General features: G+C 42.9%; 4 protein-coding genes across 13 annotated transcripts in view; 2 read left to right on the top strand and 2 right to left on the bottom strand.

Moving 5' to 3' along the window:
* Positions 1-2,090: 2,090 nt before the first annotated feature.
* On the bottom strand, positions 2,091-5,709 carry LOC1274554 (wolframin). Of its 2 annotated transcripts, XM_061646458.1 has the most exons (4): positions 5,556-5,663; positions 5,300-5,446; positions 2,986-5,200; positions 2,091-2,914 (listed from the first exon to the last, which is right to left on the bottom strand). In XM_061646458.1, exons 2-4 carry the CDS (start codon positions 5,376-5,378, stop codon positions 2,461-2,463), a joined length of 2,748 nt encoding a protein of 915 aa, XP_061502442.1. In that variant the 5' UTR covers positions 5,379-5,446; positions 5,556-5,663; the 3' UTR covers positions 2,091-2,460. The 2 variants fall into 2 exon arrangements, with proteins under 2 accessions (XP_061502442.1, XP_313695.6); XM_313695.6 differs by having other exon boundaries at positions 5,300-5,709.
* A 30-nt stretch (positions 5,710-5,739) lies between these two features.
* Positions 5,740-8,378, top strand: LOC1274553 (DNA replication licensing factor Mcm5). Its single transcript, XM_313694.3, has 2 exons — positions 5,740-6,103; positions 6,198-8,378. Exons 1-2 carry the CDS (start codon positions 5,949-5,951, stop codon positions 8,242-8,244), a joined length of 2,202 nt encoding a protein of 733 aa, XP_313694.2. The 5' UTR covers positions 5,740-5,948; the 3' UTR covers positions 8,245-8,378.
* A 62-nt stretch (positions 8,379-8,440) lies between these two features.
* LOC1274552 (vesicular integral-membrane protein VIP36) lies at positions 8,441-10,785 on the bottom strand. Of its 2 annotated transcripts, XM_313693.5 has the most exons (4): positions 10,611-10,775; positions 10,202-10,503; positions 9,976-10,091; positions 8,441-9,907 (listed from the first exon to the last, which is right to left on the bottom strand). In XM_313693.5, exons 2-4 carry the CDS (start codon positions 10,356-10,358, stop codon positions 9,173-9,175), a joined length of 1,008 nt encoding a protein of 335 aa, XP_313693.4. In that variant the 5' UTR covers positions 10,359-10,503; positions 10,611-10,775; the 3' UTR covers positions 8,441-9,172. The 2 variants fall into 2 exon arrangements, with proteins under 2 accessions (XP_313693.4, XP_061502450.1); XM_061646466.1 differs by having other exon boundaries at positions 10,202-10,785.
* Positions 10,786-10,883: 98 nt separating this feature from the next.
* Positions 10,884-22,826, top strand: part of LOC1274550 (CCR4-NOT transcription complex subunit 6-like) — a 91,299-nt gene continuing 79,356 nt past the window's right edge. Inside the window, exons 1-4 of one of the 8 annotated variants that reach the window (XM_061646460.1) lie at positions 10,884-11,020; positions 12,026-12,272; positions 12,385-12,754; positions 12,843-13,018. In XM_061646460.1, coding sequence (XP_061502444.1) covers positions 12,450-12,754; positions 12,843-13,018 — 481 coding nt within the window. In that variant the 5' untranslated portion in view covers positions 10,884-11,020; positions 12,026-12,272; positions 12,385-12,449. Of the gene's footprint in view, positions 11,115-11,182; positions 11,301-11,434; positions 11,573-12,025; positions 12,273-12,384; positions 12,755-12,842; positions 13,019-22,826 lie in introns of those variants that run through there. The other 7 variants (XM_313691.3, XM_061646462.1, XM_061646463.1 and 4 more) reach the window with 7 other exon arrangements.

The following is a 22,826-nucleotide window of genomic DNA, read 5'->3' as shown; positions in this document are numbered from 1 at the left end:
CTCATCCTTTTTGACCGTGCCCTGGAAGAGCATGAACATGAATATAGCCAAAACGCTCATTCCACCTCAGTCCCGATTGACGTGTTAATGTGTGTTTTCGCTTTGATGTTTACGCATTCTTGAATGATTTCCTTTGCTAAACACAGATAACGAGCAATATCATGTAGGACATAGGGTAACAGAGTAGAGAATGAAAACAGAATATGCGGCAGAAACGAGATGTAAACTTTATAAAGGATTATTTGTTAAAATTACGTCTATTTACACCACGCACAGGTCGGAGATTATTGGTATTTTGGATAGACGCGTCAGCTTCTTACAAGGATGGAACTATCCGGATCGGTTCGATTCCCTAACATTCCCCCCTCCGCAATTCATCTCCGGAGCCTAGATATGTTTATCTCATGTGACGTGAATAGTCGTAATACATATATATCCGTATAAGCTGGCATGAAATTCTATATTGGCCAAATTTATAAATATAATAGGTATGACTTAATAAACATGTCCGTCATGGGTTCAAGTCTCATATCCCTTAGCAAGAGCTGACTTTATATGATTGTGTGGTACTAAAATAAATCTCCCTGTATAGACAGACATATGACCGTGATTTAGAGGATAGAAAATATATGTATAGGTATCGCGTTTTAGGAAGATCGATTTGTTATGGCCCAACCTAATGGATCTGATAATCCAACTGTTCTCACTTACCTTTGAATCTTTATCCGGTTGCTATGGATCACAGTCAACTACGCCTGAAACGTTTTCAGCTACGTTTGGATCGTTTTCTGCTACGTTTGGATCGTTTTCTGCTACGTTTGGATTTTGCAGTAATCACGCAAATTTCGTTGTAGTGCACCGCTTGTTCAGTGACCGAGGGGCGCATTTGCATCGCAAGGAAATTAGTCAAGTAATTAATGCATTCAATTGTCAAACCCATAGTATTTTTTACATGAAGCTTAATTCACAATTCAAATTTGTTTTTAATTTGACCACATTTGCCGAACAAACCTGCACAATCTTCTTCGTTTTGGCGTAACAACCTACGTTGCCATTCAGTCCTGTTCGAGCTATCAAGATTTAGCCGGATATTCCTTCCTTGATACGGGAGGACGGTCTGATTGAGAATTGATTCCAATGCGGAGAAGCCAACCAATCTGTCAATACCACCTTCACAATTGTCTATAGCGATTAGTTGTTTGTTATGTTGAGAATCGTTAGGAACGCCGAGCGGTCGCTGAATAAACTATGCACCGCAATGAAATTTTGCGTAGCTACTGCAAAATCCAAACGAAGTTGAACACGATTCAGACGTAGTTGCCTGTGATCCATTTTCATGGATTGAGTTCCATAGCAACCGGATAAAGATTCAAAGGAAAGTGAGAGTGTACTTGAGGGACGGATTACGCAGAGCACATGAACCCTGGCATCCTAGAATTTTATTGTCTAATGCAGGAAACTGTTGGTTAATTAAGGGGCTCCAAATCTACAATTATGTGGCCAACCAACATTATACCAATCTATATTGGCCAAATTTATAAATATGATAAGGTCCCGTGGTACAATCCTCAACTCGTACGACTTAATAAACATGTCGGTCATGGGTTCAAATCTCATGTCCCTTAGCAAGAGCAGATATATGGTTATATGGTTATTATTATATATGGTTGCGTGGTACTAAAATAAATCTATAGACACAGATACTGTTTTCTGGTTTAGTTTTCAATGTGAACAGCATTCTTCAAAACTTGCAAGATGTTTTTCAATAGTGGCTATTATTTGTGACAGCTGGGCTGTTAAAAAAACCTCTTGCGACTGTTGAATAACGCCGTTTACATTAGAAACTGACCCGGAAAACAATCTATGATCCCGAAACACCGATCAATCGATCAAAATTATGTTGAATGTTTTCTTCGATTATCGTGGTGTTGCGTAGTATGAGTTTCTTCCCCCGGGTCAAACAGTCAACAAGGAACATTAGGCGAACGTAATGCGCAGATTGCGTAACTGTTTGCAAATAACAACTAAAGCAAAAAACTAAAATAGATAACTTATTTGCTTCTTTCTTTGTTACAATGAAAAATGAAAACTTTTACTTTTCGGCATTTAATTTAACAACTTCTACAAATTTTATTATCGTTCATTACGTACTATATGTTATTGCAAAACTCAAGAAAGTTTAAATTGAAATGTTATTAGCGTAAAATTATTCAGCAAACATAAAGGAAAAAACAGACAGTCATCGTCATCGTTAGCTTAGCTCTCTTGTAAGAAAGTTTGAACTACTGACGTTTATGTAAGATAAATCATGCTACTCTCAAAGAAGAAAACAAATTGCTTCTGCCAGGGCAAAAGTGTGGACCCAGCACGAGAACTTCTGCCAACAGAGCGACTAGCGAGTAGTACGGAGTATGACCAGCATCGATTACAATACACGTCCCTCACGGTGCCTAGAGTGCGTTACTTAAAGATCACCAGCGGGTTGAAGATGACGTTCAACAAATACTTTACCCCTCGCAGTAGATCCCGCATACGTCCATTTACCTTCATGCCTTCGGTGAGATGAACAGTCGGGAGGTCAGGATTACGACACTGTCGACATCCGATTGAATGGAGTTCGACTAGCGGGTTCTTGCGTCCCAATCGCATCGAATGCACACCGAAACTTCCGGCCTGTCCTCCCATGTTCAAGTTAAATCCACTGCTAACCGTGTCCCAATGTGGCTGATCGGTATTTCCGGATGACGCGATCCCGGATTGAGCCGAATCGCGCAACACGCCGACGAACCATACGCGATCAGAATAGTTGAGACTTTGAGTAAAGTTTCCGAACACGTGCTGTGCTTTCAGAACAACTTCGACGGGTTTGGTCAACAGTCCAGTGGACATTCGTATCTTCAGTTCGTACTCATAGCTGCAACAGATGGAAGAGAACAATTACCGTTTAGCGACTTGATCAAAATATAGCAACAAAATTCTACTTACGTATTCCATTTATTGAGATGGCACGTGCGTTGTCGTTGCATGAAATGTTTTAAATTTTCACATTCACCCTCCACCGATCCATTTAGGTTGCCACAGTCCGGTTCAATTGGTTCACCGTAGATGCAGGTGATGCGATCGGCCAAAAACTTTGGCAGATATCCTTCGATTAGTTGGGCCCGAAGATTGCGACGACTCGAGATTGCCATATCGACTACAGTTCCCTCCCAACGGACAAGTATGCCATCGAGATTGGTACAGCGAAGTTGCGTCTTCACTTTATTCTCTGTATCCCACGCCGGCTGATGGCAGAATTGGTAGTACGTATCCCAGCTGAGAGTCGATGGCAGGGCATCGCCACCACTCGTTGGTTCGCGAGGGTCATCGAGCGAGTCGGACGTTGTCGATTCGAATAGGCGATTTTCATTCACTCCAATCGTTTCAAAGTTCGACATCATGTGGGGAAGTGTGAGGAAGATGGTTCCAATGACACAGATTGCAATCTGCAGAAAGGTGACGTATCGTTCCGTTCGCCGCGAGCTCGCCATGTAGCCCGAGATGGCAACGGCCGTCACAGCTGCGCCAATCGACGACCAAAGTCGGACGGTTGAATCCGATAGCGAGAGCCACTCGATGACGGCAAACACGGGAATTAGCAGTGTGACGATGCCAAAGAGCGGTAGAAACAGCAACAGTCCGGATAATCCTAGAGCACCACGCACCAAACCGAACATTGTCGCCGACTGCGAGCTTATGATGCAGATCTGTAACCATGCAAGAGTCACACAGTGCGGAATGAGGTACTGGTAGATGCCACGCCAGTTGTTACGTCGCGCTATGTACATAAGAAAGCCCGGAATCATGAGATAGAGCATCGCGCGGCAGTTTAGACAAAATTCAATTCCATTGCCGATAACGAACGTCGAAAATCCAGGCACTTTTAGATCCAGAAAGCGCCAACCCGTCGTCACGACATCGTCCATTTCGTACGGGTACTTGGCGAGCACGTTCAGCCCGAACGAGAACAGGATCAGATAGTCCGGGAAGGAATCGCCCGACGTGTAAATGAAGGCGAACATCGTGAGAAAGGTTAGCGCAAAAGCGAGCACCGTTATCTCGGAAAACGGTAGCCATTGGTCGTTAATGTTAGGCTGCAGGACCATGTTGACGAAAAACGCCGTGAAGAAGTAAAAATAGGGCTTCAGGTTGTTGCGTAGATACTGGTTCTCCGAGTCGTTGGTGTTCAAATGTTCGTCACCGTAACGCAGGAACAGTCCAGACCACATTCGAAAATCTATGAACTCGTGTTTGGATTTCAGCATCCGGAAGCTGCACAATACCATGATGGCGAGGCTCAAATAGTATCCCCCAACGGGCAGCAGTGATACAAGGTTATCGCTAGCAAAGTACCAGTAAGTGATGAGAACGAGACCCAGCTGCATCCAGCTGCTACCGCTCGAGCCGGGAAACGTGGACAGGAGCGACACGAACCGATGATACAGCAGTTGGAAGAACATGAAGGGGTGGAAAAATGGTCGATGAAAGCATGGCACGTGATTCAGGCTGTGAGGATCGGGTGATGACAGCATGAGTGCATCACTCACGGCCGGAAGATGTCCGTTCGAATAATTGACGGCGGCCGCTAAGAGATGCGCCTCGGAAATGTGGTTCACGGTCGGGCTACGATGCAACCGATGGCTGCCGGCGTTTGGGCTACCGATCGATGATTCTCCAGCAGGCGATCGTCCACCATCGGATCCACCACCTCCACCCAAGCTGTGTTCCATGCTTCCTTCTGCTTCGGCGCCATCCGGCTGGGTGCGTCGGCGCTTTTTGTCCATCTTGTAAATTTCCCGCATACGCTTTTCGAGTTGTGCTGCCGTCACGTATTCCTCGCCATTCGAGAGGCTCGCAAAGAGTTCTTGCGCTGCCCGGCGTGCAGAACGCTCCCCCGGGCTCATGGCCAGGATAGTGCGAACGTCTTCCTCGTTCGCCTCGGTAATGCCACGGCCATTTTCGTAGCATTCTTTGAGCAGTTCGATTGACGCTTCGTGTCCTTGCTGAGCGGCGCGTAACAGCCAGTGCACTCCTTGCGCGTGGTTGTGAGCCGGATCGGTTTCGGAGTTTTCCTCCAGCAGTTGCTTAGCCAGCGCAAACTGCACTTCCGAGCAGCCATCTTCGGCGAAATGGTACTTTAAGTTGCGAAGAGACTTTTTATCTGAAATGCAAGGAAACAAGTGCAAATGAGAACGGGTGCTCAAGGCCATTGTATGAGCCGGACGGTATGAGATCATCAAGCCGCTCAAAACCTCAATACCTTCAAGGTTCCATTTCTTGCGCGATGACGAAGAACCGCCGTTACTTTCGATGGGAGGACGGTTTGCCCAACTGGCCATTGCTGTTGGCTGAGAATACTAGTTGAGAAACAGGAAATGTACCGCCGGACGTTCCCACTCCGGAACAGCTGTTGTGGAATGGTCAAACGTTTAGTTTGTTCGCTGTTGTTTGGTTTGTTTCACGACGTTCACGACTCTTTAGCAAAGTACAAACAGTACCTAACTTCACAAACTTACAATACGTGTGGGTACTGCGTTACAAATTGTTGATTTATAATATTGCTGTGACTTCGGCGTGTTTGTTTGGCTTTTTCCGAACTGTTGTTATGTTCTTTTTGCACTGCGGTACATCTGGTCAAAATACGTTCGTGTTGTTAAATTCTGGACGAATGATGTAGTCGATTTTCCCATTGTTTGCATGATCCAAACGAGCGAGAAAGGAATACAATTAGACAGAGAGAACAACTTTTGACGTGCACAACTGTCAACACATTGCGCGCGCAAATTTTGTGGCTTCATCTGGCATAGGCTGTAAATTTGGTTACTCCGCTTGCAAGCTGTGTTTGTTTTCACAAAGTTGCTGTTTAATTGTGTTTAATTTATTCCTAAAACCGTCCCAATCGTAGAAAAATGGATGGATTTGATGATGTTGGTGTTTTCTTCTCGGACAACTTCGATGGTGACCAGCAGCAGAACTCGAACCAGATCAATCTGCAACTGGTGAAGAAGCAGTATCGCGAGTTCATTCGAACATTCTGTGAAGCTAACTTTTCCTACAAATATCGGTGAGTAGAAAATAGTTCAATTGTTTCATTTTCGTACCCCTTCTTATGGGTTTCCTCGACCACTAACTAACAAGCTTGGTAATGACATCTGCAGTGATACGCTGAAACGCAACTACCTTCTCGGGCGCTATTATCTGGAGGTGGAGATCGAGGATCTGGCTGGGTTCGATGAATCGCTGGCCGATAAACTGTACAAACAACCGACAGAGAATCTTCAAATATTTGAGGAAGCTGCCCGGGAAGTGGCCGACGAGATAACCTCCCCAAGACCTGAAGGCGAGGAAGTCGTGCACGACATTCAGGTGTTGCTCGTTTCCGGTGCGAATCCGACCAACATCCGCGACCTCAAGTCAGACTGCGTGTCGAAACTGGTGAAGGTTGCGGGCATCATTATCGCGGCCTCCGGAATCAAAGCCAAAGCAACCCGCATCTCTATCCAGTGCCGCACCTGTAACAATGTCATTCCGAATTTGCCTGTTAATCCGGGCTTGGAAGGGTATCAACTGCCCAGAAAGTGTAACACGGAACAGGCAGGACGGCCGAAGTGTCCGCTTGATCCTTACTTCATAATGCCGGACAAATGTCGCTGTGTCGATTTCCAGGTGTTGAAGCTGCAGGAACTGCCCGATTTTATACCGCAGGGAGAAATCCCGCGCCACATGCAGCTGTTCTGCGATCGCAGCCTGTGCGAACGGGTGGTGCCTGGCAATCGAGTACTGATACATGGCATTTTTTCGATCCGGAAGATCGCTCGCCAGGGTAAGCGCGATGGTCGGGATAAAGCAATTATAGGCGTGCGTGCTCCGTACATGCGAGTGGTGGGCATTACGGTCGACACGGAGGGGATGGGTGCTATATCACGCTTCAACAACATTACGTCCGAGGAGGAATCAACGTTCCGTAAGCTGGCTGCCAATCCGAACATTTACGACACGCTGGCGGACAGTTTGGCTCCGAGCATTTTCGGCTCGCAGGATATTAAGAAAGCGATCACGAGCATGCTGTTTGGCGGATCGCGTAAGCGAATGCCGGACGGATTGACGCGTCGTGGGGACATTAACATTCTCCTGCTGGGAGATCCAGGAACCGCCAAATCGCAGCTGTTGAAGTTTGTCGAAAAGGTTGCACCGATTGCAGTGTACACGTCAGGCAAGGGCTCCAGTGCGGCTGGTCTGACCGCATCAGTAATCCGTGACCCGGCAACCAGAAATTTCATCATGGAGGGTGGCGCCATGGTACTAGCGGACGGTGGTGTCGTGTGTATCGACGAGTTTGACAAGATGAAGGAAGACGATCGAGTCGCGATTCACGAAGCGATGGAGCAGCAGACAATCTCGATCGCAAAAGCTGGCATCACGACTACACTGAACTCACGATGCTCGGTCCTGGCAGCGGCCAATTCCATCTTCGGCCGGTGGGATGATACGAAAGGTGATGAAAATATCGATTTCATGCCGACCATTCTGTCCCGTTTCGATATGATCTTCATCGTGAAGGACGAACACGATCAGCAACGCGATATCACGCTGGCCAAGCACGTCATGAGCGTCCACATGAACGCATCGAAGGCGACAGCCGAACCAAAGGAGGGTGAAATTCCTCTAGCCATGCTGAAGAAGTACATCCACTACTGTCGCACGCATTGTGGTCCACGGCTGAACGAGGCGGCGGCCGAGAAGCTTAAAAGTCAGTACGTGCGACTGCGTGCCGGTGTTGGCGAGCATGAAAAAGCGATAGACAAACGTCTGTCCATTCCGATCACCGTGCGCCAATTGGAAGCCATTATTCGTATCTCCGAATCGCTGGCCAAGATGCAGCTGCAACCATTTGCAACAGAGGCTCATGTCAGCGAGGCGCTGCGTCTCTTTGCCGTGTCGACGATGACCGCTGCCAGCAGTGGTTCGCTTGCCGGTGCGGAAGGATTTACCAGCGAAGAGGATACGGAGATATTGAACCGGATCGAGAAGCAGCTGAAGCGTCGGTTCGCCATCGGATCGCAGGTGTCGGAGCAGAGCATTATTCAGGACTTTGCGCGCCAGAAATATTCAGAAGCAGCAGTGCGGAAGGTTATTCACACGCTGATACGGCGCGGCGAGTTGCAGCACCGTTTGCAGCGAAAGATGTTGTACCGATTGTCCTGATGATTTAAAAAAAAAAGTTAATGCGACTTTTTTTTCTTTGTGTGTGCTTGTCTAACGATTTTTTTTTATAACTTCTAAATCCATTTTTTTAAATTATGATTTACCTTCTTGAAATATATGTTCCATTTACCTTACTGACTGCGTTCATAAACTATTGTACACAATATACTGAATTGAAAAGTCCAAAGTCCAGGGATTGTTGTTCACTCTTTGTATGTTCATCGTTCGATTTTATTGGACAATTGTTAACCTACCACTTATTTCCTTATCCATAAAGCCCCCTTCAAGACTGTGATTCAGTAGGAATACACGCTAAGATTAATAACCGGAAATCCATAATTATAATTCATGCATACAACACAAAAACAAAGACTGCAGTCCTTTAAAAATCCACACACTCAGTGTCGTCCAGCATAGAAGGTGTACGATTTGGATGATCTCTTATGCTCGTTTCGTCTCTTCTGCCCAAAGGGGATTTGTATGGTTCATAATAATGAAAATTCATCCTAGCCTGAGCGGGATTTACTTAAAGACATACTTTCACAGCAAATTCAGTAAATGATAGTGTAAAAAAATATGTGATTCACAACAAAAGGAAATGGCCTCTCTCTGCAGTCATGGTGATGAAGAGCAGAAATGGTGCTGGAGAAAATAACGGTGATGGTTATGTTTGTTTTTCTTCGCTTTTCGTGTAAGCATTTATCTACCAACTCATGGTCCATCTCACTGCAATCTGTACGAACAACCACCTGCTCTCGAATGCTTGCCCTCGCTTACGTACAGCAATTTGTCTAAATGTTCTGATTTGTTTGGTACATGTTGCGTATTCGTCACTTCTAACGCGTGATTCGGTCACGGTTGGTCTTCGAGAGAGATATTCGACCGTACGAGACAAAGATAGTTTCCCCTGGCTGAACTGAGCGCACTCTTAGTAGAACCGCTTCCGAGCGTTTTCCTGGTGTTTCTGATAGAACATAATGCCTATCACAACCAACACAACGACTATCAGCATGGAGAGCAGAATAAGGAAGAATATTTTCACGTTCGACATGCCAGGCTTTGGATCGTCTTTGTGTTCGCGCGGTGCTTCGAATGTAGCTGCCGACGGTACGATCTGACGGCGGTCCTCGGCCAGTAGAGACGGAGCCTCAAGTTCGAAGAACTTGATCGATATGATATCGTGATTATCGGACAGGTCTCCTGTGGTCGCCGATGCACCGAAGTAGTATCCGGTCGGCAGTTTAACGCCCTCCACTCGGAAGCACTCTTTCCATGTGGCCTTGTTTTCCAGATCGGTAAACACGGTCAGCACATCGTTCTCGTACCGGATGTTGATCTGCGTGTCAAATTCCACATTCCGGAATTTGGCCTCGCATCCTGCTATCTGGGTGTGCGTCCCGTCACGATCGTGATCGTACGAAAGGCTACCATTATTCACCATGGCACTAATGTACGGGTGCTGGTGGTTATGCGGACCGTTATGGTTGCTGTACGTGTCCAGGATGATGGCGAGTCCCATAAAATTGTCCTTGCTGCCGAACACCGGTCCAGTTTGTAACCGATCCCGGGAATACCAAAGTGCAAAGCCATCGCCGTACAGATCCTTGCCCTTGCCGTGTACCTTAAAGTTAACCTGGAGCTCCCAATTTATAGATGTGCAGGGCTGTGGAAGGCAAATGTGTAAAGTTATAGGAAGCGGTTCACCAAGATAAAAGAACGAACTGCACGTACCACATGATTCCAAATGGCGCCATTCTTCGATTGCAGATCCGGCGTCAGCCGAACGTAAGAGTTCGTTACGAAAGTCGTACCTATGAAATCCCAGTACGGTATTGTCATGCCCGATCCTGAAACCCGATAACAAAACCGCGTGCGTGCGTGATGATGCGCTAGTTAGACACTTATCACCTTTCTCGACGTGCGTAGATTGGCACACAAAGACCACTGGGCCACTTACCTTGGTAGGGTTTGAAAAGGGAATGCTCTCGTTTCATGTAGTCATTGTAATCGCTTTGTTGCGAACTGTGTCGTACAAATAGCAGCAACAGAAGTCCAGATACCACATACGCCGGGAAGGTTGTGGCTTTTCTACTATCGATGCCAAACATTTGCATGTCTTTCGCTGTTCCGCCTTGGCTTGTCGCAATGGATGTATTACGTTTACTCGTCGATGTTGCTTCTAGTGCAGTTGTAACTAGAACAGTGATTGAGCAGGCAGGCAGGCAGGCAGGCGGCAGTATTTGCGAAGCGATTAACCTTCTAGAAACCAAAAATGTGTGAAAATAGGATTCTTCACTGCAAGCCGTTCTGTCGTGGCTTGTGGTTTGTATCGAGCAGAGGAGTTGCGAGTAGCAGCCGGATCGTACCCGAGACTGTACAGAATAAGCTTTTAACCCGCGCGGCTCCAGACTAAGTCGATTCACAGTTAATTTTTCGTTTTATTAGTTAATGAAACGATGATAAGGCGAAGTCGCTAAATAACAAAACACCAACACGAAATGACAAGCCCGTGCGTGTGTATGCACCTTGGTCGTTTCTCGAAAACTGCTCGACAGGTGAGACGAATCTGCTCATCTATCGAAAATAGTGAGAAAACTGATCGACACAGTGAGAGCAGCAGTTTTGACAGCTGCCATCTTAGAAAAAAAAATGTCATTTTTATACGCAAATCTTTACTGTACATTTTCGTGTGTTGTAAATTTCCCGACAAAAATTTGCGAAAGGAAATCGGACGCGTAATCCCTTTGTCGCGTTGTTTTTAAAGAAGCAAAATAGCGTACGGGTAAAGTGTTGTGTGGTCGCAGTTAGTTGCGCTAGCGACAAAGCTGGCAGCTGCGGATTTGTGCGGCGCGTATGCGTGGTTTTAGGAAGTAAGCGGGCGAGGAAAATTAAGTGCAATCTTCGCGAGCCTCATTCCAAAGCCTCAAGCAAGGCTGCGGAGGCAGGCTTGAGGGTACGGAAAAAGTTTTTCTGTGATCATTCCCGTCTCCGATCTCCCGGTCATCGCCCTTTCATCACATCAACTGTGCAACGTCCTGGTGGTCTGCTGCTTGTTGGTAGTGGTGGATGTTTTTCTGCTGCTAAAATTCATACGCCATTCCACACTGGCTCGCTTTGTTCCCGCAGGGACAGTGAGGTCAGGCGGAACCGAAAGGGTTTGGATCGCGACGCATCAGTATAAACAATTTTCCCAAAGTCACTTTAAACTTCACATACTGCCAACCCCTACCCGACGGCGGCCAGCAGTAGAAGTGCTGAAACTGGAGGCTGACCATTGTTTGTTGGATGTGTGTGTGGTGGGTTTCGTGTGGAGAACGCGTGGACCCAGGTGAGGGAGGAGTGAAGGAAGGGAAGCGTGTGTGTGCGTACGGTTGCAAGAGAGGAAGGACACATGCGGGATCAGAGGTCCTCGGGGTTGCGGGCTTTGGCCGTGATTGTAGTTTTCTTCATGGCCGTATCTGTTATTCTATTGGTTATTGTGTTGGGAAGGAGGAAATGTTTAGCTGTTATGTTGTGAGCTTGTGATCAACTTGTGAAGAAGTGCTAGATAGAGTAAGAATTAACCAAACGATTGAATGATCGCGCGCGCCGCGCATTCCTTCTTCCCTTCGTAGGTGTGCGGTTTTGTGGGAGGCATTTTTTCCCACGGTATTGTGTACCATTCATACCTATCCAGTGCGTCTGAGTGTGTGTGTATGGGTTCGCGATTTGTCCGCTCGAAGTTCACCAAAAGCCGATTTTGTATGCTTTAATTTAGAGGTGGTTTTCGTTTGTTCCACAGAAAGTGAAAAATAATTACAGTGATACCTATTTTACCTTCCTCCTGCTATCCAAGTATCAATAGTTCGTGATTGTGTGCGCGCGCGAGTGCTATGTGTTTGTGTGTGGTGTATAGGTTAAGCTGAACATAATTTATCTAATTGAAGGTTCGACAGGATAAAAAAGAAAATATCTCGAGGTTGAAAGAATACTTAACAGCGAATCACAGGATAGCTACTTCCTACGAGTTTTCCCGGAAGTAGATGCAGGTGGGTGAGCTGGGCTGAGAATGAACGAGTTTTCTTCCATATCAAGAAGATTAATTCTTGTCTATTGTTTGGCACATTTTTAATCACATTGTTCGTTCGCCTTTTACCGCAGGAAACATCATCTACCAGTACACCAGAAGCTACAGCCGGAGAAGAAGAAGCGGACAGGGCGACAGGATGTCACGCAATAAAGACAAGTACGAAAGCAACAACCCCCGGAGACAGCAAACGTTTCTGACCGCCGAGGATATTGCTGCCGGGAAGAAGACGTGCTGGCATGGCATTGAGATAACGGGCAGTGTGCGGAATCTTAGTCCGACGCTCTGGAAGTTTGAGCATCTAACGGCACTCTTCCTAAACGATAACTGTCTGACGCGCTTGCCGCATCAGATCGGCCAACTGGCCAATCTGCGGACGCTCGACCTGTCCGCGAACAAGCTGCGTAGCCTGCCAGCCGAGCTTGGTGAACTAATCCAGCTGCGGTAAGTGTACGGTGAATGCCATGTCCTGTATGGCACCACCATCTAGTGACCAATCTACAACATGATTGATATGGTCTATCTTTTTTAGGGAGCTATTGCTGAACAACAACTATCTGCGAGTACTCCCGTACGAGCTCGGGAAGCTGTTCAACTTGCATGTTCTCGGATTGCACGGAAATCCGCTCGGCAAGGATGTGCTGTCGATCTACAACGAACCGAACGGGACGTCCAAATTGCTGACGTACATGCTAGATAATCTGTCAGGTAAGTTGATGCGTGCCGTGATACCTGAATTGAAATGATAGAAACATTCCATTTTTGAAATGAAAATTCAAGAAGCAAGCCAGAAGTATTGCAGCATGCCTAATCATGCGATGATGAGCGCACTTAAATATTATTTTTCAGTTATATTTTTTGTTCAGATGTAAATGTTGTAAATGTCGTCTTGCTAAAAATGTTAGGAAATCTTCGCATTAGAAAAGTTGAAGGCATAGAATGACAAAGATTTTGATTTCAATGTAGAGATCAATGGAGTACTTGGCTTGGTGTGTATGGATAGATGGGTCAGAGCCCAAATAGTCAGGATAGAATGGAGTTAGATATTCAAATAAGGCTATCAGATCATGCTAATAAAGAACGCATGTTGCTGTACATATAGACAGATTATCCTGCTGCAGTTACAAATACATCACATAGTGCCGGCCTCTAAGAAAGGGTTGATCAAAATAGTGGTTTAGTGAAAAGTTAGGGGTAATCGTTGATATGCTGAGCACCGCAGTAGTGATGGGAAAAATGAAGTTTTGGTCGGAATCGATTCCGGCTAACTCTGCAGTTTTCTGTAATCGATTTCGGATAGTAGGTTCGGAATCAGTTTCCGGAATAGATTCCGGAATCGGCTCCGAAATCGGAATCGACTCCGGAATTGGTTCCGAAATCGACTCCGGAATCGGAATCCGTTTCGGAAATCGGAATCGACTCCGGAATTGGATCAGGAATCGGCTCTAGAATCGGAATCGGCTCTAGAATCAGAATCGGCTCCAGAATCGGAATTGGCTCCAGAATTGATTCCGGAATCGACTCCGGAATCGGAATCCGTTTCGGTATCGACCCCGGAATCGGAATTGGGTCCGGAATCGAAATCGGCTTTCGAATCAGAATTGGGTCTTAATTAGAATCGGCTTCCAAACGGAGTCAGTTTCGGCATCGCCATAAAAATAGGCGTTTTGGACGCAAACGCAAAAATCATACTACATATTTATAACCGCAAAAAATCAAAATATACTTATAAAAGATCCATTCTCATGGAGATTGCCGGACTGATTTCGATTCTAAAACTTCTTTTTTCAATTCAAGAACCAATTCACATTCCGGAGCTAATTCTTATAATGGAGCCAATTATGATTCCGTTATCGGGGCAAATTGCGATTCCCAGGTCAATTCCGATTCCGGAGCCGATTCTGATCGCGGACCATCTGATTATGTCCGATTACGGACAGCAAATAAATCTAGGAAACCTTCCTAGGCTCGATCTTGTAGATGCCTTTGCCTAAAAAGGGAGGGGGGGGGGGGGGAGAATAACAAAGTACAAAAAGTATTAGAATACCGGTAATTGTGCAATTTAGTAATGAGTAAATTCAACAAAGCACCGAAATCTGTTACGATTGATTCTACTCATATCCGGACGGTAGCTGCAAGCTTAGAATCCTCGGGAGCGGATAGAAGTCGTCCGGAACCGCAAAATTATTAGCTCCGAAAAGCTCCGATTGCTGATTTTGAAAGCCATCGATGACTAACGGTTTGATCCGATGGCTCTAAACGGCACCGGACGGCCAGTGGGTACACCATGTAACGCCGGTATAACTATTCTAGGAGGCGGTTTGGAGTTGTGGATGCGATTATGAGAATAAATTTCCAGAACAAAGTAAAGAACACAGAATCATCATGCCTGATCAGATGAGCCTTTATCGCAATATTGACAATTCGCAATTTACATTAGTTCCTGGATGGTTCAACAGGTATCATTTTCAGCTTGAGCACTTTATTATTTCATAAAATGGCTAACAAAGCTTGTAAATGAACTTAACTTGGTCGTTAATATTGATATACAATTTAAAAATGTATCGTTAGTTTATTTATTTGTTATACATGAAATGAACTCAAAAATCTAACATTTTAAGCGACGCGTCCAATGAAAGCATGTGACGGCTTTGCTTACCGCTCAGTAATTCTCTTTAGAACGAAAGAGAGAAGAAAAAACGAGAACGGCATGCGCTACGCCGCTTATCGCAATGAAACAAAAGAATGATAACAGTCGCACGAGAAATTGTCGTTCTCATCGCTCTCTTGTCATGTGCTACGTGCTCACCTGAATCACGGCGATGTCAGGCTGGCGGTCAAAGTGTTAAATATCTATTCCGTAGACGAAATTGTCATCATGTAATGAGGATATTCCGGGTAAAATTCCAATATCAACAACATTTTTCATTGCTTGCGAGATGTTTTTCAACAGCCGTCAAATGTTGTATTTTAATCATAATAATGCTCCATTTCTTACACATGATTTTCAACACGTCTCAAGCTGGTTTGAGTTTGGCAGTTCTTTGTGGTGTGTTGAAAATCATGCGTTAGAACTGAATTTCATGCAAATATGCAATTTGGCAGCTGTTGAAAAACATCTTGGAGGTGGTGAATATAGGGTTTTCCAAGTCACTTTCGAATGTAAACATTGTTTTTCATCGCGTGCAAAATGTTATTCCACATCACTCTGATAATTCATTTCTATCATATAGGGTTTTCCAAGTCACTTTCGAATGTGCACATAATTATTCAACGCTTTCAAGATGTTTTTCAACATCTGTCAAATGTTGTATTTGCTTCAAAACGAAATTTCAGTTTCAACACATGATTTTCACCACATAACAAAGGACTGTCAAACTCAATCCAGCTTGAGTCGTGTTGAAAATCATGCTGATAAAATTAAAAATTATTATGATGTAAATGAAATGTTAGATAGATGTGGATTAACATGTTGCACGCGGTGAATAACAAAGTTTACATTCGAAAGTGACTTGGAAAACCCTGTAATTTTTAATTTCTTCAGCATGATATTCAACACTTGAACTGTCAACGATTGACACGATCGGGCTTCAAACTCCGATGAAAAAACAATGGCACCATCTCGTTGAAGTGTTGAAAATCATGCTGAAGAAATTAAAAATTATTATGATGTAAATGAAATGTCAGATCGATGTGGAATAACATTTTGCAGGCGGTGAATAACAATTTTTACATTCGAAAGTGACTAGGAAAACCCTGTATCGTTTTTCCTGGAGAAGGTCACATTATAAGGTGTACAACTAACAAATATCAGTAACATTACAAGTGGCATTTCTAACAAACTACATGTATGAAAAGTCTTTTTTTACGATGCCCGTACCATCCATGTGTAGATGACTCCAGGGGGTAAAAGTAAATGATCGATCTTTAGCGGCTATTATTGTTTGTACAAGCGCAATTGTACGAAATTGAATACATACGGTATACCAAACCCGATTTAATGAAAGTTTTGGCAGGTTTCATTATTAAGATATTATTTTAGATGGGGCGTTGCCGAATAGTGACATGCCTGTTTTCAGTTATTATATGCTTCATCCGTAGCATTTTGATGAACGATCGGTTGATACTCAACAACTGGATGTCATTTTTTTTAAATATTACCAATGTAGGTTTATATGGCCAAGCAATGCGATCGAATGTGCCAATAATAGCCTCCACTAATGAATGTTTTAACATACATGCATTTACTATAGGGGCTAAACGGTAATACAAACAAAATACACCAAAACAAATGGTGTCTGCTTGTTATATGCTTCTTCTTCTTCTATTTGGAGTAACGTCCTACGCGGACATGCCGGCCTATACAGGCTTTCGAGACTAAATTCATTACCACGTAAGCCGAATAGTCAATCCTTGCTACGGGGGGACGGTCCATTCTGGGCTTGAACACATGACTACATTATTATATGCTACATATGTTTAAAAAAATTGTTTTTATACTTCGAAGATGAATCGCCAAATGATGGTTCCGTGAAACATTTGAAAAGTGGAAAAGTAACATAATTGCCATAAACTATTTAACTCATTTTGCATAAATAGAGTTTGCAATTGTGGGTGTATATGATGGTGAAAGTATCATCTTGGTCAGTTTTAATCGTTTTGTATTTCGTTGGAAATGATTTGAGATTTTTTTGTTTTCTTACTTTGCGGTTTAAAGTGTCGGAGGAAAATAATTAGAAACATGATTAAATTATTACATGAGGTTTGAAACGCATACACGTGTTATTTGCCTGCTTAAGTAAAATAATGGCGGAATTGTTAGTTTCATTGAATTGGTAGCAATCAAATGAAATTCCAAAAAAAAGGAATATTTGCGTGTATTCATATACGTTGTACGTTTCAATGCAAGAAATATGATTAATTGCTACTAATTGTTGTGTATTAAAATGTGCAAAAAAGATACTACAGTAACATTCAATTTGTCTACTACTTCTAGAAAAAAGAAGGGCAATGTTATATTAAAAAACGTTAAACGTTATGTTATATTAAAAAACGAAAAAGTTAAACGAATAGTGTTTCGGTCTGCGTGTTCATGTAGTATTCAGTTGTAACTCTACTCATCGAGCGCAGCAGAAGCAAAACGATTGGTAGACATAATGAGTAGCTACAAAGCTTAATTTTAGAGCAAAATCGGAAGACGAATAACGAAAGTGACTTTTGTCGAAGCCTTGAAAGAGGCAGACATTGCTTCTGAACTATGTGCTCGTGATGCCGTGCCTTCTAAAGAGCCTAGCGGAAGGCAATTGTGAAGTCAATACACACCCACACTGTAATCATCACGAAAGGTCTGCAAAATACGTTGTTACGTTGGACACCAGCAACATAAACATGGATGGTTCTATTGGTCTGCGGCAGTCTATCATTATGAGGGTGATCTCACGTTTCTACTTGGGCGGTAGCAATGGCTTCGTTTCTGCTTGAGATGATTAGGCTGTCCAAAACAGGTCCATTATGTGAAGAAGGTTTAGGAAATTCTTCAATAAAACAGTTTGGAAAAGGAAAAAAATCTTATTCCGGCATCGTTTAAAATCCATGTTCGTTTCAAATCAATATTTTTGGTGGTTTTTGACAACTTTTTAACAATATGGGGAGAAGTTTTGGTAAAAGTAACATGATAACAATGTGTTTTAATACATCCTATGCTTATTTTTTGTCTTTTATTAATCAGACTGGTATATTGTTTTAACCGTTACTATTTTCACTTCTTTTTTGGTACGATTTGATTGTTTTCGTCATCTACATCCTGATTGCTATTCGTCTGGTGTTCAAAATGGAGCAAAAATACGTGCTCCGTTTGGTTCAGACATGTTTTGAGCAGCAAATTTGGATTCACCCCAACGTCGGGTTTTTGAAACGAAAGGGAAACTATACTTTAGTGTGACGGCTGTTTTGCAGTATCGCGATATTTATCCATTCGAATGTATATGTGTACCACCTGTAAACCGGCTGACGCTTGGTGCTCTGCTGTATAAAAAATCAGCCACTTCACTGAGCTTGCCATGTCCACGCAAAATTAAACCAGGCGCCATGGTATAGGTGTCCAGCAGAAGAAAGTTTTGTGCGAAAGTGCTCCCCAGTTTGATGTACAAAGCTACTCAGAGTGATATGAAAACAGTGGAGACACATTTACTTTAAATATCTGGCTGTTTATTTGATTTAGGGGCTCTGCGGGTAATGTGGACACTCGTGTGTGCATGATCATTTATCATTATTTATATAATACTTAAAAACATTTTTGTTTTCTATTAAGCCACCACTTCTACTTTAGTCATTTCTATAGGTTTTGATGTGAAACATAATATTTTGATTTATTTTTTCATAAAAAACTGAAATATTTTGAAATAATATTTTAAAAGATAAATGAATTATCCATTGATGTATAAAGAAAGTCGTATCCTTTTAGAGGAAAATAACGTGTTTAACGTACTAAAACATTCGTGAACTTTCCCGTATGCGTGTTCTAGTGTGTTGTTCTAAGAATTATTGCGGTTGACAAACATGCCATCTCACACACAACAGTATTGATGAACAGAGTAGAGTTGAAATTATAGCAAAAAAATCAATTTTACTAAACACATGCATGTTTAGTTCAAAATCAACTGCTTGCATTGTCGATGCCCGCGGAACGGAAAGTTGGCAAAAATCAGCAAATACACATTGAAGTGTGAAGGGATTTTGAATTTTAAGGATTAAAAAAAAAAAGAAGCAAATCAACTGAAGATAAGCTTAAAATCGTTGTTAGCCCTTTCTTGATATTTTATTTCAATCACATATTCAGGATAGTTATTCAGGGGATACAAATTCAGTGCAAAAAATATCACACTCATGTGTCTCTGTCTTGTTATTGAACTTTCCCTTTTTTTCTGGAAAATACGTCCAGTTTCGTCTTTCTTAACCAGAAAGTTCGTACTACAATGTCGTGGTATTTGTAATTTTTCAATTGGTTTCTATACAATTACTTTTCGACAATACGAAAGCGCAAAACAACTCAAGCAACTCAAAGCTTATCATTGCTCACGGCGGCGAGCACGGGGAGGTAGCCTTGATCACAGTCGATAGCTTTGATTGTTGATTGAAATCGTTGGAAGGAACTATGCTATTCTCCAACGCGATGGGCGAATTTATGTGACTTGATCAACAACACGTTGTGCCTTGCGCGAAAGTGATGCTTTTTCCTACCGGTGTTTTTTTATTGTGAACGATTCTGTTCAGACGGTGCAAAGTGGTCGGTCGGGGCGGGTGGTCTACACTTTAATTCCAAAATTACCGGAACAGATGATTTTATTGATTTTTCAAACCCTCCCCCCAGCGCGTACACGACCGTTGTGAAAGGGATGCTGTGGGTAGAAAGCGTGCCACTAGCCGCGCTGGGCTTGGGATGAAATTGATTTTTGCTGCACCGCGGCAGAAAGCTGCCCAGGAAGAAGGAAATATACGAATTTGGGAAGTCGTTGGCGGTATTTAACGCAATAGTTGATTTTAGTTTAATTTCCCTTTGAATGTACGAGTGTTTTGTTTTGCTCGTGGAGCAACAATCATTCATCACTTTCCCAAGCCAGGCTGTAGCTTCCCGCCAGCTTGGACAAATATTCAATAATCGATTGAACAGTACAGTGATGGTTCCAATGGAGTCTCGGCCTGGCACGGCGGCGATCTTGTGTTGCTGGTAAATGGTTGCTTCCGTCACGGAAATTTCCTCGCCGCCAGCCTTTACTCGCGATCCGATGGTTGGCACGGAACGAAAAACAGTTGCAGAAAGAAAGCCACACTTTTTGTCCATTTCTCTACGCTTTTCGAAAGTGTATCTAAAGAACAAAATTGCCAAATCAATTCAATAATTTTCGCCATTCGTCACCAACTTTCTTGTGTCGGGTATTACTCTGAGTTCTTGTTTTTTAATTCTTCTTTCTTTTTTTCTTACTTTACAGGTAGGTGACGTGTATTTGCTTCTTCAAACATTTCACAGTATATCGCAAGGCATCCGATCACTTCCAAGATTCACAGAACCAAGGGTTCAATGGAAGAAACGGTATCGGTTGTGGTAAGAGTTTGTTGTTTGTATTTACTTATTTATTTAGTTCCCGCACAATTGCTTCTCGTTGAAGTTGTTTTGTTTGGATATTTTTTTCATTCTATGTTTGGATCATTTTTCATTTTCAATAATCCATTGGGTGTTTTGAAAATGAAGCTGATTGTGCATTATTTTTGTGTGGGTTGGGGTTTTGTCTTTCTCATGCACTTTTGATTCCCGTATATTTAAAAGCACTTTCATTGCGAAATAGTAATTCAACGTTAAAACAGCATGCAACAGCATGTCCGTCATAGACATGTTATTTAGTTGTACGAGTTAAAGTATTTATTACAGGTCCTCCTCAATGAAGAATAAAGTGCGTATGAAATAATGAATAATTATTCAATTCAATTGGTAAATATGCGGCACTATAAAGTGGTTTTAAATTAACTTTGATTTTAAAGCAAACTATTAACTTTTAACCTTAAATTATACATTTTACAAATAATTATTAATTATTCTATTAATTCTATTAATAATAGAATTATACAAAAACAACAATATTGATGAAACCTAGCCTTGAAAATAATATAAACATTTATTTACCATTTGTTTCTATTACTTTCGGTCCAAAAAATCGGACCTGTGTTATTCACCTTCACTGGTCACACATACAAACTTTCACCTTCATTGTACTGTAGTCTAGCCTATTCGAGTTTGATAAAAACTGATTTATTGTTGAAACTGTTAGTAACGTATCATCAGCATGGTGTCGTTAAATTGTGTTTTCTTCAGCTGTTTTGAAGTTTTGACCCATCTTTCAATTAACGGTTCAATTGGCCCGCATGGCGTGTACGTCATTGATAGACGGGGCTGTGTAAAAGTGATACTCATCGCCGATCAGCATCTTCGCCAATTCCCGCTTACACTGCTATCCTCTGTGTTGGATGATGCACTTTTCCATGATTGCATGCGACAAATCGCACCTCCCGCGAAACTTTCAAAGCGAGCTGCGGAAGATAAAGAGAAAGCATGAGAAGGGCAAAATGAAACCGAGTGCGTCGAAAGAAAGACAGCGCCCCGGTCTTATCAACGTGGCTTGTTAAAGAAAAAGAAGATGCGCAAACTTGATCACGTGCTTCACTGTGCAAACAATGATTGGGCCTAGCCGTCAACATCTGTCTATGCTACGTTTCTCGTGCGCGCCAGCATGTCGTAGCCCTCGAGTGTGTACGGCAGCATAATTGAACAATCGGCTGATTGTTGTGGTTTGCGGCAATCCGGCGGAAAAAAGCTTGATCGCGACGCGTGTGAACACCCATCCCCCCTATTTGATCGGCGGCGATGAGAAATCGTTGTAAAGGGGAGAATGCTAGGCGGCTCACTTTCGAATGTGGACGCGGTCTCTAGTTTCTCCCTGCTTTTCCCTCTTCGTTCCCTGATCTATCTAATGGAAGCGACCATAGGCAGGGTATTTCTTATATAATTCCTCTGGCGAACGATCGCGTTTGGAGAGGGAATGTAGCAGAGAGCGAGAGGGCGAATGAAATGTGGCCACTAGAAAGAGTGGGCATGCAGTTGTGGGACGCAAAGAAAGTAACCGGCACAGTTTTTGCGATTGCTTTTGTTTTCATTCGGTCTGCGTTCGGGCCATTCATTCTCTCGCAGCTGCTTTTGAGTGGCCGCACTCTCTTTAGGATTCGAAGTTAAAGGTAGCTCAGGCAGGGTTCATTACATGTAAAGTAAAATAGTAAAAAAGTCTAGTTGTAATTGTTATGCTTAACATAAAAAGGAATCTCTATTAAACTACACTTTCCTGTAATAGTTTGGTTGAAAGGTGAAATCGGATATTACTCGAACCGGTTGAGACCCGGACGGTTTGTTAGTATCTTTTGTATCTGTTAAATAAATTGAAATAAATTAGAAGTAGTGCGTAACCAAACAAACCAATAGTCCAAAATTTGAGTTTATAATAGTTATATGGACTTTGAACTAGAATTTATCATAGTTGTAAAATTGATGGTCAAAATTGGTTTGACTTCGTGACAATGATGTAATTGTATTTTTGTGAATCGTAGTGTAACTTGTCTTTTAAGTACAATTGTAAACAAATAAAAAGCCGTAAAGATAGTTGGGGTTTCCTCTAACATTGCATATTTAGCAGATGTGCATGATCGACAAAACCCTGTTCTCTCTGAGTGAAATTCACAACAGGTTCATCTGAAACGCAGAGTGTGAGAGCATGAACCGCCCGAAGGTCCACAACAGCATGCCGCTCAGTGCACAATGGCTTCTTTGCCATCTTAAAGTCCAAAATTGGCATTATTGGCTCATGTTTGAAGATACTGAAAATTGATATATTTTAAAGTGTTTCTTTTTATTCAATCGTTTTCTTTAAATAGCTCCTAGTTGTAATTACATTGTAAGTGTTTTATTCATACCACA

Source organism: Anopheles gambiae, chromosome 2 (genome assembly GCF_943734735.2).
Source record: "Anopheles gambiae chromosome 2, idAnoGambNW_F1_1, whole genome shotgun sequence".
NCBI classification, from domain to species: domain Eukaryota; kingdom Metazoa; phylum Arthropoda; class Insecta; order Diptera; family Culicidae; genus Anopheles; species Anopheles gambiae.
This window is presented reverse-complemented; position numbering and strand designations above follow the sequence as displayed.